This window comes from Malus domestica, chromosome 15 (genome assembly GCF_042453785.1).
Source record: "Malus domestica chromosome 15, GDT2T_hap1".
Taxonomy (NCBI): Eukaryota; Viridiplantae; Streptophyta; class Magnoliopsida; order Rosales; family Rosaceae; genus Malus; species Malus domestica.
Genome location: NC_091675.1, coordinates 1,343,265 through 1,367,849, shown reverse-complemented (window position 1 = coordinate 1,367,849; position 24,585 = coordinate 1,343,265). Strand labels below are relative to the sequence as shown.

The 24,585-nt window shown below is 36.9% G+C and overlaps 3 protein-coding genes across 7 annotated transcripts; 1 reads left to right on the top strand and 2 right to left on the bottom strand.

The window, feature by feature from the left end:
* On the bottom strand, positions 1-3,538 carry LOC103423458 (alcohol acyltransferase 9-like). Its single transcript, XM_070813395.1, has 2 exons — positions 3,003-3,538; positions 1-1,091 (listed from the first exon to the last, which is right to left on the bottom strand). Exons 1-2 carry the CDS (start codon positions 3,432-3,434, stop codon positions 162-164), a joined length of 1,362 nt encoding a protein of 453 aa, XP_070669496.1. The 5' UTR covers positions 3,435-3,538; the 3' UTR covers positions 1-161.
* Positions 3,539-6,616: 3,078 nt separating this feature from the next.
* On the bottom strand, positions 6,617-10,446 carry LOC103450441 (AP-4 complex subunit mu-like). 5 transcript variants are annotated; one of them, XR_011575914.1, is made up of 13 exons: positions 10,239-10,432; positions 10,040-10,134; positions 9,727-9,930; positions 9,534-9,650; positions 9,294-9,416; positions 9,058-9,184; positions 8,801-8,898; positions 8,581-8,685; positions 8,406-8,500; positions 7,757-7,844; positions 7,561-7,637; positions 7,361-7,434; positions 6,617-6,855 (listed from the first exon to the last, which is right to left on the bottom strand). XR_011575914.1 is itself a non-coding variant. In XM_008389787.4 (13 exons), exons 1-13 carry the CDS (start codon positions 10,294-10,296, stop codon positions 6,757-6,759), a joined length of 1,344 nt encoding a protein of 447 aa, XP_008388009.1. In that variant the 5' UTR covers positions 10,297-10,446; the 3' UTR covers positions 6,617-6,756. The 5 variants fall into 5 exon arrangements, 4 of the variants coding, with proteins under 4 accessions (XP_008388009.1, XP_008388010.1, XP_008388011.1 ...); XM_008389787.4 differs by having other exon boundaries at positions 7,561-7,621; positions 10,239-10,446; XM_008389788.4 differs by lacking the exon at positions 7,561-7,637 and having other exon boundaries at positions 10,239-10,446.
* A 932-nt stretch (positions 10,447-11,378) lies between these two features.
* LOC103450443 (mitogen-activated protein kinase homolog NTF3-like) lies at positions 11,379-13,923 on the top strand. Its single transcript, XM_008389790.4, has 3 exons — positions 11,379-11,893; positions 11,980-12,407; positions 12,986-13,923. The coding sequence occupies exons 2-3, from the start codon at positions 11,985-11,987 to the stop codon at positions 13,679-13,681; spliced, it is 1,119 nt and encodes a 372-aa protein (XP_008388012.1). The 5' UTR covers positions 11,379-11,893; positions 11,980-11,984; the 3' UTR covers positions 13,682-13,923.
* Positions 13,924-24,585: the final 10,662 nt, after the last annotated feature.

The window sequence follows — 24,585 nt, the reverse complement described above, 5'->3', positions numbered from 1 at the left end:
TGACTACATTTTATTTTCTTTGATATTAATTCCATTCAAAAACATATTTCTCAGTCGGTTTAACTTTTCAAACAAATTAAAAACTTGTCAGTCGGCCGTTTACAGTTAATTATCAATACTCATGTTACAGTAGTGAGCTGCTCCCTTAATCAAATATCTAATTAATATTCCATTGGATCTTCTGCATGGAATCCATTAGCACGATGATCTCCATTTATTTCTTCAGCAGTAAAAAATTCTGTCATGTAATATTCAAATTTCTCAACCAAGCTTTCGGGCACGGACACAAGAACTCTCACAGCGTCGAAATCTCCAACAACTGGTAAAAACAAGCAGTAAACATCACTCGTGAGAGGCCCCATATGCAATGGCTTCCCTTCTCCAAAATCCAACTCCTCTAACCCTAACTTCGCCCACTGTGATATAACCAAACTCGCGCCCAGATCCATCTTCAATGTTTTCTCCTCCAATAAGTCAATCATCGACCTTACATACTCATCATTAAGATCTTGTTTAGATTGTTGAACCAACTTAACACCGTGGCGCAAGTTAGCACCGACTAGATCCTTCACGGTGGTTTCGGCGCATGCTAGCACGAACCCGTTGCCGTAGTAGCCCTGTGGGATTTGAGGGTTTAACGTTTTTCGTATGTTCACTGAGAAGAGGAGCTTGATGTTGAGAGAGGGTGGCAGATTCAATGATTTAATCCAGGAGCGCCACGTGTGAGATGCTAGGGTTTCGAAGGTGCTGCATTTTAGCGATGGTGTGCATTGTCTCTTGAGGTGCAGGATATCCGAGTGGGTGAAGGTTAAGGATGTGGGGATGAGCGGCTGCGATTGGAGCAGCCTCATGATATCCACGTGGCCGTTGTTGCTTGTTAGGGTAAATTGAGGATGAGGGAAGGTTGCCTTTGGGGGACTCCGGGATTTTAACACGTGGCGAGAGTGGATCGGTTGGATTGGTGGATCGAGATCTGGCTTGCCTGTTATGTGGGCCCACGCGTGTAAGAACTGAGATGTGCCGATGCCGTCGCTTAAACAGTGATTGATTGCTGTACACATGATCATTCCACCACAACGGAGATTTGTAACCTGTAAAAGTGGAATTTCATTTTATATGAAAAATACAGACAATTTTGGGTATATGAAAAAAAAAAAAAAGAAAGCTTGATATAACTCCAATTTTTTGAGCTAATAGTAGGAATAGTCCAGTTTATTAAAACAAGTTCAATTCTTTAAATTTAATTATTTAATTATCAATAATTATCTCTTAAAAGAAAAAACTTATTGTAAAAATCAAATTTCTTCCTAATTATCTCTTTGATTATTTCTTTTTATTTATTTATTTGTTATTTCTAGTTCTTCCTCCTGCTTTAACCCATTTATAGATTTTTTTTTAATTTTTATAATCAACCTATATCACAAGTTAATTGTATTTATCTACCTATATGACATATTCTTTTTCATAGTCAACCTGTCACAGATTAATGTGTCTTGCTTGTAGGTATATTATGTTTTTTTCTACCTTTTAGTTAGGTTTCATATCTCACTTATAGGTATAATATACATTCATATATTTGCTACTTGAGTTAGGGTAGAATGTTTTGCATATAGATTTATGTTAGTATATTAATTTTTTTTGTTTATAAGATATTAATTAGATATTTTGGAGTTGAAAAATGCATAATATTAAAAGATTTTAATTGATTTTTAATATTTTTAGAAAATATAAAAGGAGTATAAAAGAAATAAAAACATATAATTAGATAACTAGAGTCACTCCTAAAAACATTCTATGTTTTTGGACCTGGATCTAAAAGCCCCAAAAAAAAAATTAGAAAACTGTTTACCTCCTGAACTATCATACTATTTAAAATGCACCTCCTTAATTATTTGTTTGGTAAATTAAGGAACTAAATTTCCAACAATCACCAATTTACCCCAAGTTGTTGGATTCCATTCCATCCAATTTTGTTTATCACAACCCTCATGATTATCTTTCTTTTAAGTAATAAACAAGTTTTTTAGGCGTAAATTAGGATGGTTAGTCATGAATCATGATAATTTAGAGTAATTTTATAATAGTTTTATAAAAAAGTAAGAAACAAGTTTTAAAGTGAAAAAGGAGTGAGGGTGCAAAAACTGGAGAAAAAAAGCATAAAGAAGACAATGGATGTAATGAAAGCACGAAAAAAAACAAAAAGAAGCATGGAATGAAAATCACCTAACCCTATCGTCTTGAACTAGATAGTACGATGAGATATGAATAGGGTTGCTCACACTTTTTATTTTTTATTTTTAATTTTTTATAAAGGAGGGTTGATCGTTTTCTTTTCTTACTTGGAAGCGAATCGAACAATAAACTTATTATACTCACAAGATTCTTAAACTATTAATTTCTTTTCACTTAATTAGGACTAGAATTTCTACCAAAGATGTAGTTTGAAAATTTGAAAATGTTGGCGTCACCTTAAGTGAGAAGACAAAAGTAACCCTGTTTCTGGTGGACAAAGGGTACATATTGGCCACATTTCATTTTCCCAATTTTTTTGTTCTGTTGGGTGAAATGCGACTTGTTTGTCCCGAGCCTAGGATTGTGCAGTGGAACTTCGTTTCCTCTATTTCCTCAGATAAATGATTGAAAAGGAAAGTCCATATATTGGTATGTTAGTGGCAATACCACAAGATATTGGAGCACCAAAGCCAATTGAGAAAATACCAAACTTCCCATATTTAATATCAAAAGTATTTTCAAAATTTTAATTTCAAGCGATATTATGTATTATATATCAAACTAAAAAATATAAAAAATGTAAACTTAAAACGTAATGTGTTCAAAAGGAAGATCTACTCACCAAGACAATATAGTAACAAAATTAATTATTCTTATTAGAACAATGGTGTAGCTTCTTTTTTTTTTCTTCCAATTTTCACGGGAAAGTTTACTTGTTTAATTAAGAAAAAGAAAGGAGAAAAGAAAAAAAAATACAAAATCGGACTAACCTGAATAACAAGAGGAGGGATATCCAAGAAACTGAGGGCTTCCACCCTGTATAAGAGTTTTCTCCAAGACCTGTTTGGTTTGCTGGAAAGTTCAAGAAAATCCTGAGCAGTGATGTCCATGAAAGCCTCGGCAAATACAGCACCTTCTCCATTGCAGTCAACCTCGAGCTTCTGATCATGGTCAGCGCTCGTCCTCAACCTCCCAGCCAATGGGTAGTAGCCAACGAGGACTTTAGAGAGGGCATGTTTTAGGGTTTCTAAGCTGACAGATTTTTTGAAAAGGTAGAGATATTTGATGGAGAATCTGAGAAAATTTTGGTCGTCGAGATTTGAGAGGTGGAGGCAATGCTTTGGGGTTGGGGAGTTTGGGCGGATTAATATTGGCTGAGTTGGGTAGTAACAATTTGGAAGTTGTTCTTGAGATTTTAACATCTTGTTTATTTGCAGTAGTTGCTGATGGCTGAAGAGAGAGAGAGAGAGATAGAGGGAGAGAGAGAGAGAGAGATGATCCAAGACAAGGTAAGTGACAGGGGAGGTCGCTAGTTAAGTAGTAGAGTGGAGAAACAATATCTACGGTTGGATATGAGGGATGGTACGATTGATTCCTTTGGAGTAAAGCTAGCAAGAGGGGGCGTGTATTAGGGCGTACAATATACCCCCGCGTCTCAAATCTAATTAAAAAGTCATTAGCAAAGTTGTTATTTGCAAAATTCACCACCTAGTGATAGACAAAATCTTAAGCGTAGCCAGAAATATATCTTAATTTTTCTATATCTCTCGATAAGTAATTTGAGGTCCCACACAACATCTTAAGAAATTTGCTAGCGCTAATCATGGAATTAAGGTCATACTTCTTCAGTGCTACATGCAAAGCTTCTTTCAGCCTAGTTACTAGTCAATATATGTCAATTATGCTCTATAACTCTTTCTTAATTTTCACCTATACTTTATTTAGTATAAGATATAAAATTTATTATGATCATTGCTTTTGACTGCAATACCAAACACGGATTCAATACTAGTGTTACAAATTCATTCAAATTATAACATGATGATTTTCACTGTTATATACCCAATAAGAAATTTTATTTTACTCAAAATCAGTATATTCCTTTGAAATGGTGGCAACAAACGTGCTAGTGTCCATGAAATTATTACACATAATATTCCTCCTTTGGATTCTAATAATTAAGCCAAGCTTAGATTAATATTTGATGCTTCGAGATTAATTAAACTAGATTAATTAGCATTAGATTGATGGGACTACGCAAAAGGAAATGGGAACAAGAAAAAGGGACAAAGACAATGGGTTGGCCACACATCTCCATTCCATATTCATCCCAAACCAAAGGCATATCTTTCCTTTTAAAGGAAACAAAGACGCCCACCCTTGAAGATGCCAAGATGGAAAGGATAATGTTTCACCTTTGTACCTTTTACCTCCATTTTATTATACGACTGAGGTAAAAGTAAAACGACAACTGATCAGAGCCACGAATTTGTAGAGAAACCTCGGTAAGACTGCATGATTACGGTACCCTTTTCACACCGAGTCGAATCATGATAAGTTGGAACTCATCTTGCAGGTATGTGAGTAGACCTCCTCCATTTTCATCCATTTCCATGTTAACGGGGAGTTACATTTCTTGAAGAGGATTCCTAATTAGGAATTTTTTTAGTACGTCGTGAAGTATATAAAGCACAGAAGTTTTTAGCTGTTAGATTTTTGGTGAAAGATTCAATAATGAAAATTTACGGTCAAAATCCTTAGTGTATAATATACCGAATCAAAATAAAATTCTCATTCTAATTATTAATCCTTATCGTTTTCAAATGAGCAAGTGTTTGCCGGTTAATTCTTTATAGAATTCTTGATTTCTTATGAGCAAGAGAAAACTTACATCTGAAAGAGACATGTCATAGCTTGTTGCATTATTTACCAGTAGTAGGATTTCTCCCCTCCAAATCCTCACCCTACCCTCACTTTCCTCTTTGCCTTTCTCTTTATAAAAAAGTTAACACAAGATGTTGACGTGGCTTAATCTTAAGCGTTCAAATAAGAGGGGACTAAAGGAGAGGAAAAATGGGAGCAGAGAAAATCTAGATCCGCCTCACAGATGGTCAATTGTAAAAGCAGTCCATAATTTGTGGCAGAGAAATCTCAATAGTCCCAATGACACAAAATCTCGAGGATGATTTAATCTCCCTAGTATTACCCTTTTCTTATGCTCAATACGTAGAGTATCATAAACTCGGGACTATAGGACCTTGAATGCGAGGTGAATCCTCTTAAATCAACTGAGTTACAAACTCGTATTTTATTTCCACTAACATGGTTATGTTCTGAAGCCATAATAATTAATAAGTAATTACGCATCAAATTAAGAAATTATAAGATGTTCGATTCCCAGGTCGCATGAATGTTTATTACTTCAAGGGATGGACGAACAAAACATGTTCTAATCCATCCAATTTCAGACTCGACAACCTTTATGCTCTAAGAATATCGTCATGCTCATAAAGTTTCCTCTTTCTTCCACTGCGTTGAATGAGAATTCATTCCAGATTACGCGCTTATACTGTTACTAAATCCAAAGTACAATCCTGCTTTAGGCTAAAGATTAATTGATTTCCCCAGACAGAAAAAGCAACGACACTAAGCATCAAATTCCGAAAGCAAATGTATCCAGATTAGGTGAATTTCGAATTAGCACTCGATCTGGACGGCATTTCGCCATCGCTATCGGCTATTACTAAACATAAGACCCATCTTCCAAGTTTCATTCTTTTCATCACTTCTGTTCAGAGTTTCAGAGATGGTGAAATGGAATCAAGTTCCCCCCACAAGCCATCAAAACTTGGCAGTATATATCCCCTAATAATAATCTTGTTGGAACCCATTGTTCCACATCGGCCAGAGGGCCAAAGAGAAAGCAGTTTAAATAGAAATACCCATCTCTAACTAACACCGAGGTCTTTTGATATAAAACCCCACACCTGATGGATTGAGCATGTGGTAAAGTGGGGACAGTATTGGTGTTGTTGGAGTGGGCCCTCGGCCCGTCCATCTGAAAAATTCTACAAATCTCAAGGCACACAACTATCAAAAGGAATTTTACTTTGGCATTTTTTGTTTCTTGACGCAAGTCAATCGAAACATTCTATACCAAAACTGGAAGCAACAATCAGCTGTCAAACACAAATAACTCAACCAGTCAGCTGACTAGCCTGATTATGACTCATGCATCGTATCGATGGGCTTTCAACATATTTCACTATCTGCATCACTTGCTGATGTACCAAAGTCCACACCATATTGCCATCATGTCATTATAATTTAAATCAACTAAGCAGAAAACATCCCTCAAAGAAGAGGACGAATTCCTCCATACAGACTTCTGTATACGGCAGCACTCACACAACCCCGGGAAACTTTTGTGTGAGTGCTCCTGTATATGGCAGTTAGTACGGAAGATTGTCACCAAAGAACTCCAAAGAAGAGATGACCAGACTCTCTAGACCTTCTGATTTCTGAGTTATAGTCTAAAAAGGAAAACCTGAAAAGCACTAATTCAGATATGGATGGGAACTTTAGTTGTTCAAGGATGTTCGAGTTCTACCAAATTTCAGAGTGTGCTTTATTGAGTCAATCATGATAGTACACAGAACAAAATAAAATCTGACATGGTACATGTAAGCAAAAGCACCGTGATAGAGAAGGAAAAACAGAACAACATACTAGGGCGATGAGACATTACAACCGGGCGACGTAGGAATTTGAGTGTGTAACATATCTCACCCATCGATATGGGTTGTAGCTCTTCGACTTCTTTGTTATATGCAAGTATTTTACCTGCATCAAGACAGATGAAGAAACGGGTGTCTTAGAATAACTTAGAACACATGATTATAGATGTATGAAAGGCAGAAAAAGAAAAAATAAGTAAAGCTCATGTTTTACAATACAGATCTGGTTCATGTTGTGTGTTTGATTCACAAATTTAGGTCAGCCAACTCAACTAGGTAGCTAATTTGGAAACTCATTTTAATTTACACAGCATTCACTAGTACGATTCCAGTTAGTTTTTTCTTTAGGTAGCAAGTATAATAAACATGTTCCCAGCTGACTGCTGCCGTGAGAGGCATCAACCCAACAATTGGATTCGATCAGAAGGCAAGGGAGTCAGGGCCTTCCTAAGTATGAAATGAAGATACAACTGCTTACGTAGACTCCCAGCAGTGTAATGTCTACACAATCTCATAGAATTAATCTAACTTAGAGCTCTGAGTTTGTACCATAGGTCCACAGCAATGGCCTCATCCGATTAGGTCCTTACAAGGTCAAGAGAAAATCTTACCTGAAGCCTTGAAGAATTGAACATGGGTATTGTGAAGGTCATGCTAACAGGTCCAGCTTCTTTGGTAATATTTCCTGCATTAGTACAAGTACACAATAAAGTAGCATTCACACATCGGTTTCTTTGTTTCTCTCTGACACATAAACAACAACGAAGATTATATAGCATTACAGACTCCCAAGTATAAAATAATGTATTACCATGTGATTCTTGTGAAAATGTCAGCTTTGCATGTAATGTATGTTCAGATCCACCAACAATCTACAATGCAAGGCACCTATTACTAATTTCAGACATTGAAGCAGGCTCATAGCAGAAGTAATATGCAACTCTTAATAAATCTTCCAAAGAAGAAGAATGAGAAAGATATTTATTGAGAGCAAAGGAAATCCTTGCCTTCTTTAAACCCCATTCAATTCTTTTGTTTGCTTCCTTAAAATCAGTTGTGTTTCCAACTGCTCCAGGTTCCAACTCAAAACTAACCCTAATGTATCCCAGAGCAGACAAGAAGAGGATTAGTAATGCAGACATGGAACCGGTATTGAAAGTAAGTTTTTCCCCCATCATGTCTGTGGTTACCTGCTGAGTAAAATAACACACAAAAATACACGACATCGAGGCTAGTTTCTAAGAAGTTCATCCAAATTTTCTAAAAGCTGTCACAAGTATGAACTGAAACGTAATAACTAGTGTGTAACATACAAGAGCCAATTCCCCGCAATATATTATATTAAGGCGGAGAAAAGAAAAAAAGGAATAATTCAGGAAATGGATTGTCTGCCTAACTGCAATTGCTCAACTGTTGTTTATCCTGTGTATAATAATGAACCCTACTTGAAAAAGTATCAATGTTTACTAGTTGAGTATAGTATAGGTCAAATACCTACAAACAAAAGTTAACCCAATAACAACCAAGTCTATGCTCTTCAGTCAAGCAGAAAAAAAAAATATACGACAGCTGACCAGAAGTAACATTAATTTTGCTCTAAGGTATGCAAATGCACCATGTTTTCACCAGCAGAAAGTTACAAGATAAACAAATTACCTAGTTGTATATGGTGGCAGCGGAATCTGCACAAGGATTTTATCTGCAATAATGCTTGAGGGGAAATCAGCACGCACTTTAGTAATCACTTCAGCCTAACAGAACATAACTTGATTTAGATGGAATCAGATGTTACTATTTTAAGATAGGAGGAATTTTTTTACTTTTTTCTCACCTTAAGCGGTCCTGCTTCTTCAATTAACGAATTAATACGAAAGGGAGGCTTGAACTCCTGAGTGATGCGGTAATTCATGACTGGAAACTCACCATCTGTTGGTACCTATTAAACAGTGGAGCAATCTATTAACTTTAGCACTAACAGAACATTAGTTTTATCTCCATCCTCAAGAAGAACTGCACACGATTATAAAGTACAATGTCTCAATCAGACTCACCAATGAAAGTGTTCTGTCAACATCGAAACTATCGAGATGTACAGATTCATGGAAATTACAATCGTCCAGTATAACAGCCCCTGTTCCTAAACCATAATCTGTTGGAAAAGGCAGCATAATCAGATTAAGAGGACAATGCTGACAGTACCGATATCCTAACCTCACATATCTCACTCAAACCCAGCAAACTATAAAAGAAAGAAAGTTAATGAAGACTACCGACATCTTAAAAGCATTTTCTATAGTGGAAAGATTACCATAGGCTGACCCTCCACCTCTTCCAATACTCACTTCCTCATTAAGAGCCAGTCGAATTTCTGGATTGCCTGTGAGATAACTCTTCAATTGGATGGTACCATCAATCTCAGAAGTAAGTATATATCCCTGCAAGAACAACATAATAGTAATAAAAAAAGCTCAAAATTGATTACCACCTGGGAGCTGTGACTAACAAGAAATTAAAAATGGCGACCGAAACACAAGAGGTACTTACACTGGAACTGAATGTAACACTCATTTTTTCAATTACGTCCACAAAAATTTCCTCTCTCTTTCTACCTCCACGCTCATTTGCAACAACAGATTTTGCGATTGTAGTTACTGGCATTCTTTTGGCCTGATACCAACAAGCAAGTTTAGCAAGTCAATCAAACCATACAGATCAATCAGAAACAGATCAATCAGAACAAATGAAATACTGCCACCAGAAAGAAAATTATCATATAAATAATACCGTAAAAATTCCAGCAGAACCCAGAGGCAGAAACTGCGCAGGATCAACCACAACCGGCTCATTGAACACATATGACTTCAAAAGCTCAGTCGAAGTAGTTTGCACATAACCGAAATCCTGCCATAATTGACAACAGGTAAGCCATATTACATACACATAAAGTCATAAAATGCAGGACTTTGAAGACACTCACAATGATTTGGTCCAGCAACTCGTACACAAGCACAAAGTTTTTTCGCAGCGATTCTTCGCTAAGGACCCCGAGGTAATCTTTAACGACTCTAGAAATCCTTCTCAAAAGTTCCAAAACAAGAGAAGGCGACAGATTCACTCTCGTCGTTGCAACAAATAACAACCCAGCATCTTTCACATGAAAGTAATTTACACCGTCCGCATTCTAGAACGAATTAATTAAAGAAAGGTAATCATGCAAAATTGATTAACATCTCACAAATGCATTAATATAAATTATTCCAAATAAAGAAAAAAAAATTGAAAATACCTACAAAGACAGGTGGCGCGTCGCCGTCGCCGTCGTCCTTCCAGAATTTCACTTTCCGGAAGAAAATCTCGGCGCTTCCCTTCGGCACTTCGCCGCGATCTGCATCAATTTTTGAAATTTTTGAAAATTTGAAGCCTGAAACCCTAGAAATTCAAAACTTTGAAGAGTCGGATGAAATGCGAGCGAGCGAGAGTGAGACTTACAGTCGCGGAAGACGATGTTGTCGCCTCTCTGCGAGAGAACGAAGAACTGAGAGATCATCGCTGTGAAAGCTCGAAGCTTCTTCTTCCCTTTCGGACTCGTGAAATTTGATCGCTTCGCTCAGTCTCCTCTGCGTCTCTCTGTGTCCGCGTGGAAAGCGGTTGGACCTTTACGGGTGCCGAGTCGTAACGGAAACCAACGTTTGGCGCCGCGGCTATCGATTTTGCGCCACGTTTTAAAAGTCACGAGTCAATCACGTGACTCTGAATTTTTATTTTGTATTGGCTTTCGATAAACATTTCATTTTTATTTTTTCATACCTGCATAAGATTAAGGGATAAAACAAAAGAAAATTAATAAAAAGAGTTTGAAAATTTTGAGTTTTAACGATAATGACAAAATAAAGAGTAAAGTGAATAATACCAAGATTAACTTTTTAGTGTAAATATGTGATTTTTCGTTAAGATGAACAGTACCGAGTGCCTTTAGTTGAAGTTTCTATAAAACAATTTGAAAAATTAAAATTATTAAAATTTGTTTTGCTTTCATAATTTTTGTTTAATTACCTCTTCCACTTACCCTCTCCCCGTTCCTTGTCCTCGTCTCTCAATTTTTCTCAGGTTCTTTTCTCATATCAAATATGAAATATTTATGGTTGTATTGAGTGACATTTGTAATCGATTGCATAAAAAAGAGGTTGTCAATCTAACAATGTGACTATACCACATTTACTAATGCTTACTTTTGTTTAGGAGATCTTGAATGGTTGTGCGAACTTTTATCATAATTGCATTGTCGATATGAGAAGAAAAATGAAGTAACGTGTCACTTCAATTAAAAGATACTTAAAATTCACCATTTGCATTTAGACCAACTAATTTTTCCACCAACAATGAAGCACCAACGATGCACATGACATTTCTTGAGTAAGGCCAGTTTTGTAATTTGACTACGGTACATGCATTTTCATATACATTCATTATGTAGCAATCAAATGTGATACTCCTTTTTTCTAGTTGCGTATTTGACCGTTAAATGAGAAATATGCTAAGTAATTGCATGTAGAACAAGAAGTTCCAAATTCTAAGGTGTTTTGACAAGATTCCTGATTGAGCTGAAGTTTGACAAAACATTTCCTTGTGTGAAATTTTCGTTGTGATCAAATTGAACGACGACGTAGCAAGGCCGTTGAATGCCCGCCCTGCAAAAACATGGGTCCCGCCCATAAAAATATCCGTTGCTCTTCTCGCTAGCGTTACAAGAGCAAAATCCGGTGAGAGAAGCTGCGATCCATCATCCATTAGACAAAAACAAGAAAATAATAAATAATAAAATTAAAATAATAGTCCAAGTAAATAAAATCCGCATAATGGTCACGTGCTTATTCCCCTCTCTGCTCTGATCGCGTTGAGATAACGAATCTACAGCTCTTCAATCGCCCCTATTTCTACACACCCAGATCGGAAACCGAATTCCCAATTCCCGATGACTTGATTCGGTAAATTCTGGCGCGAAATTGGAAACTAGGGTTTGTGCCGATGAAATTGGGGCTAATTTGCGGGTAAGTGCGAAATGGTCGGGGTTTGCGGTGGATTGGATGAGAATTGGGACTAATTCGGACGTGGGTTAGCGGATTGGATGGGACTGGACTAAAAAGGTAAAATCTTTGTTTGTTTGCTGCGAAAATTCGATGGCTTTTTGCAGAAAAAGAAGCAGAAATGAATCGAATTTATTAATGTGAAGGAACAATGGCGACGCAAGTGGAGCCTCCGAACGGGATCGGGTCGAAAGGGAAGCATTACTACTCGATGTGGCAGACGCTGTTTGAGATCGACACCAAGTACGTGCCGATCAAGCCGATCGGGCGGGGAGCGTACGGCATCGTTTGCTCGTCGGTGAACAGGGAGACGAACGAGAAGGTGGCGATCAAGAAGATCAACAATGCGTTCGAGAACCGAATCGACGCACTGCGGACGCTGCGGGAGCTGAAGCTGCTGCAGCACCTCCGGCACGAGAATGTGATTGCTTTGAAGGATGTGATGATGCCGATTCAGAGGAAGAGCTTTAAAGATGTTTACTTGGTGTATGAGCTCATGGATACGGATCTCCACCAGATTATTAAGTCTTCGCAACCGCTTTCGAATGATCACTGCCAGTATTTCCTCTTTCAGGTAACATAAATTGAATGTTTTCGGATTGTCTTTCGCTTTGTTTCGTTAGTGAAATTGTTAGTAATTTTGGTGATTTAATCCGGTATGAACTCGTACTCTCGTCCCTATATTGTCGAATTTACTTTTGCTATCTTGTCCATTGTTGGCTACTTGGAAAATGAAACATCATACATTTTAAATGAGACATGTTTACATTTTAGAATGCTTCATAGACACTGATACTGCACAATACTTTAACAATTCTCGTTCGGTTTTATGAAAATTCGGAGACTAGACTGCTGCACTAAATTGTTGCATTGTGGAATTTACATAACCGTGCTAGACTGATAAGTGGTGCTAACATTTCTATCATCAATTTGAATGTCAATCATTGATTTGGTTTGGCGTAGGGCTTTTAAGAGAAGAGTATGATGGATTGATTGAACCGCTAGATTTGCTTTTACTGTGCTTCCTTATGCCTTTCATCCTTTTTCTTTTTTTCGGAAAAGACCCTTTTTTTGTACTTCTTCTTGAAAAGGATATATTCACAGTTGTCTTTTGTTTTTACTTATTCTAAAGAAAATAGAATGTCCTTGCAGCTGCTTCGAGGCCTAAAGTATCTTCATTCTGCAAACATTCTCCATCGTGATTTGAAGCCTGGGAACCTTCTTGTCAATGCCAACTGTGACTTAAAAATATGTGATTTTGGGCTAGCTCGTACCAGCACAGGAAAGGGGCAGTTTATGACTGAGTATGTTGTCACTCGTTGGTACCGTGCCCCTGAGCTCCTGCTCTGCTGTGACAACTATGGAACGTCGATTGATGTGTGGTCTGTTGGGTGCATCTTTGCTGAGCTTCTTGGCCGGAAACCTATCTTCCCTGGTACAGAATGCCTCAACCAGCTCAAACTCATAATTAACATCCTTGGAAGCCAGAGGGAGGAGGATCTCCAATTTATAGACAATCTGAAGGCGAAGAAATACATAAAATCGTTGCCATATTCTATGGGGACCCCCTTTACCCGCCTTTACCCTGATGCTCATCCTCTGGCAATTGATCTACTGCAAAAGATGCTTGTTTTTGATCCATCAAAGAGGATTAGCGTCGCTGAAGCACTCCAACACCCCTACATGTCCCCATTGTATGATCCCAATAATAACCCTCCAGCCGAGGTACCTATTGATCTTGACATAGACGAGGATTTAGGAGAAGAGACGATAAGGGAGATGATGTGGAGGGAAATGCTTCTTTACCATCCCGAAGCTGCTACAGGCAATGCCGCAGTGTTTTCTTGATCATCTTCCTTCTAGCTTCTTCTATGTAGACTTTGAAATGCGTCTCCATTCCAATAATCTTGATGCAGCATGCGTCAGCAGGTCTCTCTCGCCTTCAATAACTTCGTTAATTATAAGTTATGATCAGCTATGAGCCTGAGATTGGTGGCGTTTTAAGTTTGTATATATGTGTGTCTTTGTACGTCTATGGAGTCTGGAACTGGTTTCCTTTTGTAGTTAATGAAGATACTATTTTATGTCCACGTAATTTTGTATGATCGCCTGAAATTTTACCATGGAGACATGCTACGGAGATATTGATGAAGTGATACTTCTTTCTCTGTTCGATAAGTTTCGCAATTTAAAAACTGTATACACAACAAGACACCTCTATATACACAGGAAGACACCTAGAGAGAAGACTAGTCATGGTGACGAGCCTTGGGGGGTGATGCGTATACCTCAAGTACTCAGCACTTTCGGCATCATTTCTCCTTGTGAAGAATGAGATCGACCTAATGCACTTACCTTCGGCACCATCTTTAATGCCCCCGCATTTGGGTCACAAGCCCGCGTTACTGAGCTCGGCAATTAACATCCGAAGACGTCAATTATATGAAGGAAGTAACCATGGCGCAAGCACAGTCGATGTGGGATTACAAGATAATGACGTTGGGTTTTATTTTTACCCTTTTAAAGGCCCGAGTTGGGTTTGGGTTGGAGTGTCCCCTTCTTCTTCTAGAAGGCTTGGGCCAATGTCCAAGAAAAGGTCCACTGCGTTTTTTTTTTTCTCTGAACAAACGATATTATTGCCCATCTTAAAAGAGTGAGTGAGTGAGCTAAACTTATCTAAGACCTCTCATTTACAAGTGAAAAGGAATACCACGAGACTGTAGTACAAAGTAGTAAGTCCAGTGCGTTTTAAAAATCAAAACTTATGGTCTACAACTACATGCATGCTCACATAGACTTGTGTTTTCGGTACCCATATCAGTTTCGCATCCCCCTAATAAAATGCATGCAAAGTCGTCGTCCTTCACGTGGCGGTTTTCCCCTAAACTGAAAAAATTGCAATATATGAGAAAGGGACGATCAGAGAAAGAAGATCTACGAGAATTTTTTTTTTCTTTTGTATTTTTTGTGGAACTCTTTTCTCCTTTTGCCCTTTTCAGATTTCTCCTTTTTTTTCCCTTTCAGATAATTGAGTGTTTTAACTGGATGAGAATGGGTGCCGTCCTTCTTTGACACACAATTTCTTTGAGTTATTGGTCTCAAAACATCCATGCAAAATTAGGCCCTTTGATCTGTCTCCGTCTCCCACCAAAATTTTTGGCCAATTCCTTTCGGCTCTGGACGTACGCCCAACCAACCAACCAACCAACCAACCAACTTATTGGGCACCTTTCAAGTTTCAACCACCAAACTAACCTAGCTATCTAAAGCATCGTGCTCATATGTGTAGAGATTACATAAATAGTTGTCACCTATTTGACATTAGGAAAACAGTTGAGGTTTCACCACAAAATCAATTAGCAGTATAGAAAATTTCGTAAAGACGCGCAAGGTCTGTCCTTTAATTCCCTAACATAAAATTTACAGTTTTAACACATTTATCATTTTCGTAACATGACCAGTCATGTAATAAAAGAGATAGATAAACAAAATAATTACATTAGAGATTTTGTTATAGACATGGGCGCTAGACATGTTGGTCAATATAGTGTGTGCATCTGTAGAGAATAAAGAGAGATACGTAGACGCAAGTTCTAAAATAAAATCACCTTTTATTCATGATTTAATAACGTTTTTGGGCTTTGAATTTTTTTGTTTATACAGATTTTGGAAAAACCCACTAGTTATTGGCAAACATTGGAAGACTGAATGGGAAGGTTCATGCGCATGCATGACTACATCAGTTTGGCAGACATTGGAAGGCTGCACGGGAAGGTTCTTTGCGCATGCATGACTTGATCAGTAAAAGTGTTTTCAAGCATGCATGCATATATTATAATTATATACATAAATAGGATATTATATCTGAAGTGCATTGGATGATTTTATCAGCTTGACTTTTACACACACACACACATATATATCACGTCCATCGCTTTGATCGACTGATTGCACGCAAAGGGGAATGTAAAAACCCTTCATTTCCCTGTTATCATTGTTGGAAATTCTATATTATAATATGAAATATTGTAATATATAATTTTAATAATTGAATGTGTTGATGCATAAAATCAGTGAGAACTTTGGTACAACAGAAAGTGTTAAGTTTGTGACATTCGCTAGATTGCTTTGGTCACTAGTGTGGATAAGTATGTAAATGGATAGAGATAGGGAAGCAAACACAAGATGTACGTGGTTCACCCAGATTGGCTACGTTCACGGAGTAGAGGAGTTCTTATTAATTGTGAAGGGTTTACACAAGTACATAGGTTCAAGCTCTCATTTAGTGAGTACAAGTGAATGATTTAGTACAAATGACATTCGGAAATATTGTGAGAGAATGATCTCTATTTATAGAAGAAATTTTCTAGTTTCATTCTGACATTGACACGTGTCGTGTTGTGATTGGCTTCTGATGTTGACACGTGTCACGCTATGATTGGCTTCTGATGTCGACACGTGTCGCGCTGTGATTGGCTTCCTGGTTGGAAGGAAACTCTTCTGGGTCCTTAACGGTATAACGTTGACCGTGCTCAGTAGTTTCGGGATTGGTCAAGTATGGTACAAACAGAATGAAAAATAGTGTTAATCAATTTCTTAGAAAGGTTATGTTGTTTAGGTGTATTCTCTTGATAAGTAATATATACTTATAGATGAAAAGTTACATCTCCTTAACAAGAAGTACGTGGGTTCTATATAAACTCATGAAACCATTATCATTAAAATGTAGAAAATTAGAGTTAATTTTTACTCTTGAGAAATAGGGTTTCCCCACTTTGTTTCTCTCATGCTTCGTGTGTCAAATTCCGAGTTGTGTCTTGAGACTACGAAATATATAAAGTTCGCCAGAATCCAAAGATTGTTTGTCAATTTTTTCTAACTTTATCTCTAGTTGTTTATATTAATCTCATATATAATTGATGTTGTGAAATTTCTTTATGATTATTATTATTGGAATTCTTTTATATTTCTTATATTTTCTAATATTGCTCCAATAATCACTAGCTCCTTCCACTTCCCAGCATATCAACTAGGGATTTTGTGTCGAACCCTAGCTAGTTGCAGAACCAGAATATTAGACAATCTTATTTAATTGATTAAAAAATAGAAATGATAACAACACATATTCAATTTCGTTGGTTGTTTTCTTTTGATTTATTCATTTTTTTTTCTTTCAAACAAACATTATTATCTACACTAAAGGGGGTTGGGCTTAGTCTCACACTACGCTAGCAATAATGTGGTTCAAATTCGACTTTGACGAGAATTGAACCTAAGACCTCTCACTTACAAGTAAAGAAGAATATTATTAAATCGTAGTACTAAGTGGCTTGATTTATTCAATTAGATGACTAAAAATCAAGAGAGTACGTAATAGATGAGAAAAACAGTGTGCGGTTATTATTTCTGATTAAAAACTATGATCGAATAGGATTCTACCATTTGATGAACCAAAAAAATCTTATTCTGCAAATAATAAACTCAACATCTGGAGACGTGATTACTTGCAAGCAAGAGCATATACCTACATGATTTAATTGCCTTCACGACGAAGGCAGATGCAAGAATATTTTAAGGACAATTAAGTAACCCTAGTCTAAGGTCGGTAAGAGGAGTGAGAATTGAGAAAGGTGAGACGACAGCACTACATATACATTAGCTTACATTTTACTTTGAAAAATCACTACTTTAACGTACACAATTGATCTTCCGTACTTGATCTTGGATACATGATATTCAAGTGTAGGAAACCCTAGCTAGAAGCTTCTAATGATAAGCAAAACTAAAGGAAAGAGCCTTGAAGAGCATAAAGTTGTAGCTTCACGAATACATATTAATTTAGTACGTCGTCCAAATGATTTATAATCACTACTAATGGTTTTGTGCAAGACTATCAATTATACATTGCAGTTAACTGCACTTGTGGACACAAAAGACAATAAACCAACAACCATATCAACTACATTCTAACAAATATAACTTCACCATATCAACAATATCAATAATTACAACGACATTTGAATGATATATCGACCGCATCTGCATGTCCATGTTTTCCTTAAAGCAGGAGTAACGCATAGAAAGAAAGTCATGGTTAAGTACTTAGATGATTGATAAGTCCCAACTTTTTTCATAGAGACTATATAATGAAAAAAAGCACAAGCACCTACAACCTCAAAAGCTAAAGAAAGTCAGAAAAACCCCACAAATAGAAAAGATGCACGAATCAAGACTGTTTCCATGTTTTAATTATTTTATTTCCATTTTTTTTTAAACAGTTTAAGCAGAAGAAAAGAAAAATGAAAATGAAAATCATGGCTACAGAGAAAAAAAAACAAATAAAATCTGTTTTGGGGACCCCCTTGCAAAAGGCTGAATTACTGGACCCTACGGACCAACTTGATCTCTCTCGAGATATATTGATCGATACCTAACAATAAAAACAAAAAAAGAACCAAGTATGGTACTTGGAGTACTAATGCTGTTTGGAGAATCACGACTCAAACGATGCTCTGATTGGCCTTTTTAAAATTTGTATTGGCATCCCTACCAAACCTTTTCTTCAATTTGCTCCATCACGTAATTGTTTTTGGAGAAACGACAGTTTGTATTATTATTATTTGTATTGTTTGGATTTCTGGCAACGAAAACTGAAAATTTAGGTCCACTTGATGAGATAGCATACGACAGAAGAAAATGATGGACAACAGAAGGCAAGAGTAAACAAGGAATTTAATTGCATATTTGCTTTATACTGATTAACTTTCTTTATAAAAAAGGATAGTGTTAAAGTAAAAAACGAACACCAGAGGTCGAGTTCGAAGATGAATATTCGTAATCAACAAAACTACAATGCCACCAACTATTTGTACACAGACTACACTTTTATTTGCACTTACTCTGTTTTTTGTGTGCGCAGAAACTTTATAAGATTCACTACGACAATGGTCTGGTCTATGATTTTGTTCTCATGAATCGTGATTCACTTACTTTCGTCCTCGAACTCGATTTTTATGTTTTGTAATTATCCAAAGATGTCACGCATAACAAACTTGAGCGGTAAAACAGTCGAAAGTAATCGGAGAATAAACTTTTATTTGCACCAGAAGAGTCTTGACATGTCTTCCTCGAGAAAACGTTTTGTTAATAATTTCCCTCTCTTACTTTCTCTCTCTCTAAAATGTTCTTGACGTATCCAAAATCTCTCTTTTCTTTTTGCTTCTGATCATTTTTCTTTTCCTCATGAATGCTCTGGCATTTTTTCACGAGAAAGAATTCCGTAGTACGAGTGCGTTGTCTTGAGTACTAATGATACAATGATCTATGAATTTTTTTTATACATATTGTATTATTAGCATAAAACCCTACTGTAGCAGTTCATTAATTCAATTTTTTTTTTTTTAAAGGAGAGAGAATACAACGAAATGTTCAAGTTGTAATTGTGTGTCTCTATCTGGCTACAATATTTCAACTTTTACAAGTTTTTAAACAGTGGAAATTATACTTTCTTCTTTGTTCATGGTCATGTCTTAAAGCTAGAGGGGCCCCAATGTCATTTCAGAATATCGCAATGAACATAGAGTTCCTATCAACACTCACAACGCTTTAAGCTCCAACAACTATGATTTATTCTCACCTGCAAGATTTTAATCTGTATATCGCATTATCTTAAACTGGATTATGTGGATCGTGGTATCACTTTCGGATCAATTTGTCACTGTCCGGAACAATTGCCAGCTTCGCAGAAATGTAATAGAATAGCAAAAGATACACAAGTTGAAGGGTTAAAATAGAAGATAACCTTATCATTAACGAAGACTGCAAAGAGGGATCATTGTAAGATCAGAAGAAAATTTTCCATCGGATTGTTGTCCTTCTCACTTTTCCTTTTTGTTCCTTTTTATATCTTTCAGTGTGGATTACTATCACACTTTTCTTTCGTTGCAAGTGAAGAAAGAAATGTGTCGATTAATTTGTAATAAATTAAAAAAGTTAGGTCTTCACTCTGAATCAGAATAAAGCGTGAGAGACGTCAACTACATAAGCCAATAAGATTATTTGGTGCTCGATCTCTTTGCTCCCAAGGGCCACAACGAGCAGGTTAACTTTTTCCTGAAACCCTAATTTATGTTCCCCTCTCTGGTGCAAACTCGTGGAGAGGAACCCAGCTCTCCCCCCACCATGCACCCCACTTTGTTCCTTTTTTCCTTTTCCGTGCCTCAAACTCATAGGCGCTGTACTCTCTCTCGTTTCCTGCACTATTATTGTTACTATCATTTGGTGCCCACCAGAAGCAGTACACCATTATTGTCTGCAACTGCAAGCTCTCGAATATCAACCTCACCATGCATTTGTAATATTTTATCATATTTGTTGTTTTTGCATCTTCCTGTGGGAAGAAAGATAAGGGTTCTTTGCGTGTGTGCACAAAACACATAATCTCTACTAATTAATAAAATCATATTTGTCAACCAAAAGATGGTGAAAAAAAAATTAATCTTCTATCACACAAAAAAATGATGGGCAATAATGTAATTTCACAGGTCTAAATTTTACTGTTTTTTATTGAAGCTACATGTGATGTTAAAATAACTCCAATATTTATAAATAAATAAAAAACAAAAACCTCCCACTCCTCCATGTTCTCTTTCTCTCTCTCTCTCTCCTTCTCATTTTTTCTAAAAAAATGTGTTTATACACACAAAGTGTGTAGGCAAATGTTATTATTTATCCAGAAAACCCACTAACGTGGTAGGGTTAGTCTATCACCGACGAATTTTCTGATGTTTGGAACCTAAAACAAATTGAATTTATTATAATCCAAAACCATAACCCAAACAAATATAGTTTGATCCCATGCATACATTCATTAAGCATTGTCCTAGCTAGTGACAAATAATTCACTCATAATCTTAAGATAGAGAAAAGAAAAAGAAAAAAAAAACTATTTTCGGATTACATCCAAGAAATTGCCCTTTGATCAATACCTAGAGGCACTGCAGACTGCACTAGATCGATCTTGTAAACATTATTATATTACATTCAAGATTTTGGGGACCCCAGTCTAGGAATTAATAAACAAAGTCAAAGGAGATTATTGTCGAATATTGTAGAGGAAGCATTGAGATTACTGTGTTTGTTTGTAAAATAATGATTAATTAGTAGTTAAACACACATAAGTATACTCTACGAAAAGCACTAATATCTATTAACATTTGAGCCGACTTCTATTTTCTAATGAAGGCGGCTCCAATGGTAGAAACGATGCACTAGCAGAAAAATTCGTAAAGACATTAAGAATGGTTTAGTGAATCGATGGTATGCGTAATGACAAAAGTTGAATGTGGTATTGAGCTTTGATTAACGTGTTTATTTACTACTGATGTGGTTGTTGGGTAAGTTAGGAAGACCAAATTTTAAATTAAATTTTATAAAATTAAATGATGCAGTTGTTGATGATTAAATTATTACTTAAATGGTGATTAATGTGCTTATTTTCTAAGAAAAACTAATGAAAAATGTTTGAAAACTTTGAGTTTTAATGATAAGGACAAAATAAAGGGTAAAGTGAATAATACTATGATTGACTTTTTAGTGTAAGAATATTGTTTTTCGTTAAAGTAAACAGTACTTTGAGCTTTTCGTTAAAGTTCCCTATTTTCTAATGATGACATATTATTTTGTTTGCAAAATTTTTGTACCTATGCATTCCCTGAAGTTGTTGGACACAAACTTGGACACAAATCACAAAAGAATATCCATTCTATATTGGACACAAATTAAGGAATATTCACTCAAACTTGGACACCTAGTTACTTTTGCAAGCAAGTAATACTATGTTGTGTGGTATATGAGAAAATATGTGCCTCGTTGTATGCGCGTATGCGAGTAGTAATTTCTCAGATTATAGTGTATGTGTTTTTTTTTTAGATAAAACTGAACAAAAACACAATGTTAATGTTCCTGTAGAATGTCGTGAATTGTCGTGGTATGCTCCCACTATATCTCATTTAGATCATTGCTCAAAGCATGCCGGATGCTTTTAATGATCTAGCAAAGGTGACGACAAGATCACACATACCCGCTGCAAACACACCTGCAAGGATAGATGTACCCCCGTGTACGTCAACAACCTGTCTGGGAAGGCTGTACCGTCTTCGAATATGAGGAGGCTGCACCCTCCACGCGGTTAGCCAATCATTTACTTCGAGCCTTTCGACCCTGAAGTGTGGCAGACCTCTTGGTTCAAAGGATTCACAACCCCGGACGAGGAAAATGGCACCAACTAGTGACCCTAGTTTGAATTCGACTATCGCTCACTCATCCATTCCAACGCATGAGGTTATTCTAGATTACGGTGATGCTTCAGATGAAACATGTCGGCCTTCAGATAATCGTGAGATTTTGGTCCACTACACAGTATTGGATAAGGTTTGGAATAGGAATGAGATGATCGTCGACAATGCACTCGAGTACTCAGTAGCTACTGACATCATGTTCAGCGATGACATTGAACCACGTTCCGTCGATGAATGTCGACGTAGAACCAATTGGTCAAATTGGAAACAAGCAATCCAGGTCAAACTCGATTCGCTCGCGAAACTGAAGGTATTCGGACCTATCGTTCCTACACCACCACACGTGAAGCCCGTTGGCTACAAGTGGGTTTTCGTGAAGAAACGTAATGAAAATAATGAAATAGTGCGATACAAAGCACGCCTCGTAGCGCAAGGCTTCTCTAAGCGCCTAAGGATTGATTACGAGGAGACGTATTCCCCCGTAATGGACGTTATAACGTTCCGCTACCTAATCAGTTTTGTAGTTTCTGAAAAACTGAATATGCAGCTTATGGACGTGGTAACCACGTATCTCTATGGAGATCTAGATACGAAAATTTATATGAAAGTTCCAGAAGGACTTCCATTGATTGGTTCAAATAGTTCTAAACCACGGAACACTCTATCAATTAGGTTAAGGAGGTCACTCTATGGATTAAAACAATCCAGGCGGATGTGGTATAACCGTCTGAGTGAATATTTGACAAGTCAGGGTTATGTGAACAACAAACTATGCCCATGCGTGTTCATAAAGAAGTCACATTCCAGATTTGCAATCGTTGCAGTTTATGTCGATGACATGAACCTCATTGGGACTCCTACAGAGATTGAGGAAATTGCTACACACTTGAAATCAGAATTTGAGATGAAAGATCTTGGGAAAACTCGATATTGTCTCGGCTTGAAGATCAAACATTGTTAGGATGAAATTTTAGTACATTAATCGAACTACACCCAAAAGGTGTTACGACATTTTAATAAGGATCAAGCGAAGCCTTCGAGTACACACATAGTTGTTCGAACTCTAGATGCTAAACGAGATCCCTTTCGTCCAAAGAAGGATGAGGAAAATATTTTGGAACCCGAAGTAACTTACCTAAGTGCAGTTGGGGCTTTATTGTTGACGTACACGGGATATAGCAATGCGCCCACACGGAAGCACTGGAATAGTGTTAAAGACATTTTCCACTACCTTAAAGGTACTACGGATTTGGGTTTGTTCTATACCCACGAATCTCTAAGTGTTGCCTCCCCCTATGACCTTTGGATTGATTATCGCCTTGTTGGTTACGCAGATGCTGGATATCTGTCTGATTCACATATAGCACGTTCTCAAATGGGTTATGTCTTTACCGTTGGAGACACCGCTATATCTTGGAGGTCTACCAAGCAAACTCTAGTTGCGACTTCGTCTAACCATGCTAAGATTCTCGCCCTACATGAAGCATCGCGTGAGTGCTTTTGGCTGAGAGAAGTTATGGAACATATTCGAAGCATTAATGGTCTTACATCAATCGTTGACCTTCCTACGACGATCTTTGAAGACAATGCAACATGTATCGAGCAGCTGAATAAGGGATACATCAAAGGAGACAACACCAAACACATAGCGCCGAAGTTCTTTTACTCACACCAGCAGCAGCAGCATCAGAACATTGAAATCAAGCAAATCCGTTCCCAGGATAACATGGCCGATCTCTTTACCAAGTCATTGCCTAAGTCTACATTTCAGAAGCTCATCAAAGGAATCTGTATGCGTAAATTATATGAGTTGAATCGCTTATAGTTTTCTTATTTAGAAGTTATGTCTAACTCAGGGGGAGTATCTAGAAGCATACTTACATGATCTTAATGTACTATTTTTCCTATGATTAGGAGCATTTTTTCCCACTGGGTTTTTGCTACCTAACGAGGTTTTAATGAGACACTTATCCTGGGATGATCATACTCCGTTAAGTTTACTACCTTCGTCCAGTTTGACGTTCGTTTTAGACATTATGCATATTTCTCACTTTTTTCCTTAGTCTATGAGTTTTCCACATGCCTTGGGTTTTACTATAACGAGGTTTTATGAGTTTTACTACAAATGCATACTTCACTTAAATTTGAGACTCACGATTACCTGTTGTGCCGATGACTTCATCAACTATTCTACCTTATTTGTTGAAGATCTGATGCGATAGTTTGTTGAGTATTTACACACTCAAGGGGAAGTGTTGCATGCATATTTAGAATAAGAATGTGATTGTGTAAATCTTAGGGATTCTGGGAAAATATCTTATATTTCTATTAGGATTAGATTACCTATTAAATATTGTAATCCTAAAGGGAAATGTTTTACCCTTTCTACTTCTATAAATAAAGGCACAATGGGGTGAATCAAACACACATGACAATTAAATCAATCTCTCTTCT

Excerpts from the sequence above, each read along its gene's own strand:
- LOC103450443 (XM_008389790.4), top strand. The coding sequence starts at position 11,985 with ATGGCGACGCAAGTGGAGCCTCCGAACGGGATCGGGTCGAAAGGGAAG. Across the intron at positions 12,408-12,985 it reads GCCAGTATTTCCTCTTTCAG|CTGCTTCGAGGCCTAAAGTA; the intron begins GTAACATAAATT and ends ATGTCCTTGCAG.
- LOC103450441 (XM_008389787.4), bottom strand. The coding sequence starts at position 10,296 with ATGATCTCTCAGTTCTTCGTTCTCTCGCAGAGAGGCGACAACATCGTC. Across the intron at positions 9,651-9,726 it reads AGTTGCTGGACCAAATCATT|GATTTCGGTTATGTGCAAAC; the intron begins GTGAGTGTCTTC and ends CAATTATGGCAG. Across the intron at positions 7,435-7,560 it reads ATTTTCACAAGAATCACATG|GAAATATTACCAAAGAAGCT; the intron begins GTAATACATTAT and ends GTACTAATGCAG.
- LOC103423458 (XM_070813395.1), bottom strand. The coding sequence starts at position 3,434 with ATGTTAAAATCTCAAGAACAACTTCCAAATTGTTACTACCCAACTCAG. Across the intron at positions 1,092-3,002 it reads TCCCTCCTCTTGTTATTCAG|GTTACAAATCTCCGTTGTGG; the intron begins GTTAGTCCGATT and ends CCACTTTTACAG.